This window comes from Salvelinus namaycush, chromosome 20 (assembly GCF_016432855.1).
Source record: "Salvelinus namaycush isolate Seneca chromosome 20, SaNama_1.0, whole genome shotgun sequence".
Lineage (NCBI taxonomy): Eukaryota > Metazoa > Chordata > Actinopteri > Salmoniformes > Salmonidae > Salvelinus > Salvelinus namaycush.
The window spans coordinates 51777180-51783179 of record NC_052326.1 but is presented as its reverse complement, the minus strand read 5'-3'; the positions used below and the strand labels follow the sequence as shown (position 1 = coordinate 51783179).

Sequence of the window (6000 nt, the reverse complement as noted above, 5' to 3'; positions counted from 1 at the left end):
CAGGCTTAAGTAACACAGACAGTAAACCCAGGCTTAAGAAACACAGACAGTAAACCCAGGCTTAAGAAACACAGACAGTAAACCCAGGCTTACGAAACACAGACAGTAAACCCAGGCTTAAGAAACACAGACAGTAAACCCAGGCTTAAGTAACACAGACAGTAAACCCAGGCTTAAGAAACACAGAAAGTAAACCCAGGCTTAAGAAACACAGACAGTAAACCAGGCTTAAGAAACACAGACAGTAAACCCAGGCTTAAGAAACACAGACAGTAAACCCAGGCTTAAGAAACACAGACAGTAACCTCAAGTTTACATTACACAGACAGTAAACCCAGGCTTAAGTAACACAGACAGTAAACCCAGGCTTATTAGTCTCTCAAAATGAAAATGAGAGAAATCTGTAATTTTTCTGGTTTACTGTTAGAGTGGATCCTAAATGTGTTTCAAAAAGGATGTCCTTTATCTCTCTGAACAGAACTCACAGCTGCATTACAGTCGTTGGTCACGTTTGCATCTGCACATACTCGGGAAGCCAATAGCAACGCTTACCCCAGCTCACTACCATCTGTTCCAGAGCCAGTAGATGACCCTACTCTATGGCTGCGTCTCAAACTACGCCTTATCCCCTTAAATGCAGTGCTGTGCATTACTTTAGTTCAGAGCTACAGCTACATTGGTCTCTGTTTGAAATATGTGCACTACATAGGGAATAGTGTGGGATTTGTGACACATTCCTTTAATAGCCCTGTTTTCTGCCCCTTCCTTCCAGATGATGGTCCTTACTCTAAAGGGAACAAGGACTCACAAGGGACAGACAATTCCCTGCCCTCCAGGAGACAGAGTATCCCAGGTACACTACTGAGTTTCTTTACTGTCTGGCTGCTCATCTCAGCTCTCTCTCTCTGGTCTCTCTGGTCTCTCTGGTCTCAATCTAGTCTATCTGGTCTCTCTGGTCTCTCTGGTCTCTATCTAGTCTCTCTCGGGTCTCTCTGGTGTCTCTGGTCTCTCTCTGGTCTCTCTCTGGTCTCTCTGGTCTCTCTGGTCTCTCTGGTCTCTATCTAGTCTCTCTCTGGTCTCTCTCTGGTCTCTCTGGTCTCTCTCTAGTCTCTGTGGTCTCTCTCTGGTCTCTCTGGTCTCTATCTAGTCTCTCTCTGGTCTCTCTCTGGTCTCTCTGGTCTCTCTCTGGTCTCTCTGGTCTCTCTCTGGTCTCTCAGGTCTCTCTGGTCTCTCTGGTCTCTCTCTGGTCTCTCTGGTCTCAATCTAGTCTATCTGGTCTCTCTGGTCTCTCTGGTCTCTATCTAGTCTCTCTCGGGTCTCTCTGGTATATCTGGTCTCTCTCTGGTCTCTATCTAGTCTCTCTGGTCTCTATCTGGTCTCTATCTAGTCTCTCTCTGGTCTCTATGGTCTCTATCTGGTCTCTCTAGTCTATCTGGTCTCTCTGGTCTCTATCTAGTCTCTCTCTGGTCTCTCTGGTCTCTCAGCTCTCTCTCTCTCTCTCTCTGGTCTCTATCTAGTCTCTATCTAGTCTCTGTCGTCTCTATCTGGTCTATCTGGTCTCTCTGGTCTCTTTCTGATCTCTATCTAGTCTCTCTGGTCTCTCTGGTCTCTATCTGGTCTATCTGGTTAATCTGGTCTCTATCTGGTCTATCTGGTCTCTCTGGTCTCTCTCAGGTCTCTATCTGGTCTCTCAGCTCTCTCTCTCTGGTCTCTCTGGTCTCTCTCGGGTCTCTCTGGTCTCTCTCTGGCCTCTATCTAGTCTCTCGGGTCTCTCTGGTCTCTCTCTGGTCTCTCGGGTCTCTTTCTGGTCTCTCTTGGGTCTCTCTGGTCTCTCTCGGGTCTCTTTCTGGTCTCTCTGGTCTCTCTCGGGTCTCTTTCTGGTCTCTCTGGTCTCTCTCGGGTCTCTTTCTGGTCTCTCTCGGGTCTCTCTGGTCTCTCTCGGGTCTCTCTCTGGTCTCTATCTAGTCACTCGGGTATCTTTCTGGTCTCTCGGGTCTCTCTGGTCTATCTAGTCTCTCGGGTCTCTCTGGTCTCTCTGGTGTCTCTGGTCTCTCTGGTCTCTTTCAGGTCTCTCTGGTCTCTCTCGGGTCTCTCTCTGGTCTCTATCTAGTCTCTCTGGTCTCTATATGGGCTCTCAGGTCTCTCTGGGCTCTATTTGGTCTCCATGGTCTCTATTTGTTCTCTCTGGTCTTTCAGGTCTCTCTGGTCTCTATTTGGTCTCTCTGTGCTTTATTTGGTCTCTCTGGTCCCTCAGGTCTCTCTAGGGCTCTATTTGTTCTCTCTGGTCTCTCAGGTCTCTCTCGGGTCTCTTTCTGGTCTCTCTGGTCTCTCTCAGGTCTCTTTCTGGTCTCTCTTGGGTCTCTCTGGTCTCTCTCGGGTCTCTTTCTGGTCTCTCTGGTCTCTCTCGGGTCTCTTTCTGGTCTCTCTGGTCTCTCTCGGGTCTCTTTCTGGTCTCTCTCGGGTCTCTCTGGTCTCTCTCGGGTCTCTCTCTGGTCTCTATCTAGTCACTCGGGTATCTTTCTGGTCTCTCGGGTCTCTCTGGTCTATCTAGTCTCTCGGGTCTCTCTGGTCTCTCTGGTGTCTCTGGTCTCTCTGGTCTCTTTCAGGTCTCTCTGGTCTCTCTCGGGTCTCTCTCTGGTCTCTATCTAGTCTCTCTGGTCTCTATATGGGCTCTCAGGTCTCTCTGGGCTCTATTTGGTCTCCATGGTCTCTATTTGTTCTCTCTGGTCTTTCAGGTCTCTCTGGTCTCTATTTGGTCTCTCTGTGCTTTATTTGGTCTCTCTGGTCCCTCAGGTCTCTCTAGGGCTCTATTTGTTCTCTCTGGTCTCTCAGGTCTCTCTCGGGTCTCTTTCTGGTCTCTCTGGTCTCTCTCAGGTCTCTTTCTGGTCTCTCTTGGGTCTCTCTGGTCTCTCTCGGGTCTCTTTCTGGTCTCTCTGGTCTCTCTCGGGTCTCTTTCTGGTCTCTCTGGTCTCTCTCGGGTCTCTTTCTGGTCTCTCTCGGGTCTCTCTGGTCTCTCTCGGGTCTCTCTCTGGTCTCTATCTAGTCACTCGGGTATCTTTCTGGTCTCTCGGGTCTCTCTGGTCTATCTAGTCTCTCGGGTCTCTCTGGTCTCTCTGGTGTCTCTGGTCTCTCTGGTCTCTTTCAGGTCTCTCTGGTCTCTCTCGGGTCTCTCTCTGGTCTCTATCTAGTCTCTCTGGTCTCTATATGGGCTCTCAGGTCTCTCTGGGCTCTATTTGGTCTCCATGGTCTCTATTTGTTCTCTCTGGTCTTTCAGGTCTCTCTGGTCTCTATTTGGTCTCTCTGTGCTTTATTTGGTCTCTCTGGTCCCTCAGGTCTCTCTAGGGCTCTATTTGTTCTCTCTGGTCTCTCAGGTCTCTCTGGTCTCTATCTGTTCTCCTACTCCACAGCTCTCTCTTGTCTCTCTCTCCTCGCATTTACAGTACAGAGCTTACAGCTCGCTCTCGCTTTCTCTCTCTGAGTTTATTTTCCTGCTCTTTATGAGTTATCGCTCTGGTCTCTCTGGTTCTCCACACCTCACAGCTCTCTCTCTCTCTCTGTCCCCACTCTCTCCTAGTAGGGATGGCTTGCTTCTGCCCTGAAGAGTACACGCCTGGATGGGTGTGATATTGGTTGTCTGTCAGGCTTTCTCCAGTCCCCTGCTGGTTGGGCCTGGATGGGTGTGATATTGGCTGTCTGTCAGGCTTTCTCCAGTCCCCTGCTGGTTGGGCCTGGATGGGTGTGATATTGGCTGTCTGTCAGGCTTTCTCCAGCCTCTTGCTGGTTGGGCCTGGATGGGTGTGATATTGGCTGTCTGTCAGGCTTTCTCCAGTCCCCGGCTGGTTGGGCCTGGATGGGTGTGATATTGGCTGTCTGTCAGGCTTTCTCCAGTCTCCTGCTTGTTGGGCCTGGATGGGTGTGATATTGGCTGTCTGTCAGGCTTTCTCCAGTCTCCTGCTTGTTGGGCCTGGATGGGTGTGATATTGGCTGTCTGTCAGGCTTTCTCCAGTCCCCTGCTGGTTGGGTCTGGATGGGTGTGATATTGGTTGTCTGTCCTGCTTTCTCCAGTCCCCTGCTGGTTGGGCCTGGATGGGTGTGATATTGGCTGTCTGTCAGGCTTTCTCCAGTCCCCTGCTGGTTGGGTCTGGATGGGTGTGATATTGGCTGTCTGTCAGGCTTTCTCCAGTCCCCTGCTGGTTGGGCCTGGATGGGTGTGATATTGGTTGTCTGTCAGGCTTTCTCCAGTCCCCTGCTGGTTGGGCCTGGATGGGTGTGATATTGGCTGTCTGTCAGGCTTTCTCCAGGCCCCTGCTGGTTGGGCCTGGATGGGTGTGATATTGGCTGCTGTCTGTCAGGCTTTCTCCAGTCCCCTGCTGGTTGGGCCTGGATGGGTGTGATATTGGCTGTCTGTCAGGCTTTCTCCAGGCCCCTGCTGGTTGGGCCTGGATGGGTGTGATATTGGCTGCTGTCTGTCAGGCTTTCTCCAGTCCCCTGCTGGTTGGGCCTGGATGGGTGTGATATTGGCTGCTGTCTGTCAGGCTTTCTCCAGTCCCCTGCTGGTTGGGCCTGGATGGGTGTGATATTATGATGTGGAGTTTGTATTCTGCTGCTTCACGCTGCACATCTTATTCATGTGCATGTTTGCAAAGTGTTTACTATGCGTTATGTACAGTGGGGGGGGGGGGGGTAACATCAAACATAAAGAATGTATGTCTTCTTTTTTGTTCTTCCATATTCCTGACTGCTGTACAGAAATACTGCATCCCTCATTATGATAAAAGACAACTGTGTTACTTTTCTTACTGTGCTGAATGTCAAAGTATTTAATATTTTAAGAAATATAATTTAGAATGAAATCCCCCTAACCAGGAGGTTACTCAACTCTTACCCTACGGGCTTTTCTGTTATACCTGATAATACATTTCACATACCTCTCGGGTCTCTATACTGTACCTGGTGTCCCAAATATAAATCAGTCCCTGATTAGAGAGGAACAATGAAAAAATGCAGTGGTACCGGCTTCGAGGTCCAGAGTTGAGTTTGAGGGCCCTAGACTGTAACCGGATTATATTTGAACACAGAATTGAATCTCAAATGTAACATTTCACTGTGCGGCGATAACTGTATATTTAAACACGATGCATCAACATAACTCCTTTCACAGTCTAACACCAAGTGTGATGAAACAACCAGGTCGCACTGTTAAAATTAGACTAATCCACACTGGGAAATGCGTACCCTTTTAGATATATATATATATATATAGTAGCAAGATCAAGGGTGTGGGGTTTCCACGTCACCAAGTTCAATAACAAAACAGGCACCAGTTGCACAAATAGAATGCAAAGAGGAAGTTTATTAGGGGTTTTCATACACTGGGGAAGAGAGGGAGATGAACCAATCACCTCAATCCAATGTATTTATAAAGCCCTTCTTACATCAGCTGATGTCACAAAGTGCTGTACAGAAAACCAGCCTAAAACCCCAAACAGCAAGCAATGCAGGTGTAGAAGCACGGTGGCTAGGAAAAACTCCCTAGAAAGGCCAAAACCTAGGAAGAAACCTAGAGAGGAACCAGGCTATGAGGGGTGGCCAGTCCTCTTCTGGCTGTGCCGGGTGGAGATTATAACAGAACATGGCCAAGATGTTCAAAATGTTCATAAGTGACAAGCATGGTCAAATAATAATCAGGAATAAATGTCAGTTGGCTTTTCATAGCCGATCATTAAGAGTTGAAAACAGCAGGTCTGGGACAGGTAGGGGTTCCATAACCGCAGGCAGAACAGTTGAAACTGGAATAGCAGCAAGGCCAGGTGGACTGGGGACAGCAAGGAGTCATCATGCCCGGTAGTCCTGACGTATGGTCCTAGGGCTCAGGTCCTCCGAGAGAGAGAAAGAAAGAGAGAAGGAGAGAATTAGAGAGAGCCAAGATTTTCAAAATGTTTTAAATAAATGACAAGCATGGTCAAATAATAATCAGGAATAAATGTCAGTTGGCTTTTC

General features: G+C 48.6%; 1 protein-coding gene across 1 annotated transcript in view; it reads left to right on the top strand.

Annotated features, from left to right (window-relative positions):
* The window catches only part of grip2b (glutamate receptor interacting protein 2b), a 190285-nt gene that overhangs the window by 4768 nt on the left and 179517 nt on the right, over positions 1–6000 (top strand). The window contains 1 exon segment of the mRNA XM_039015456.1: positions 773–853. Within this exon segment, the coding sequence (XP_038871384.1) occupies positions 773–853 (81 nt within the window).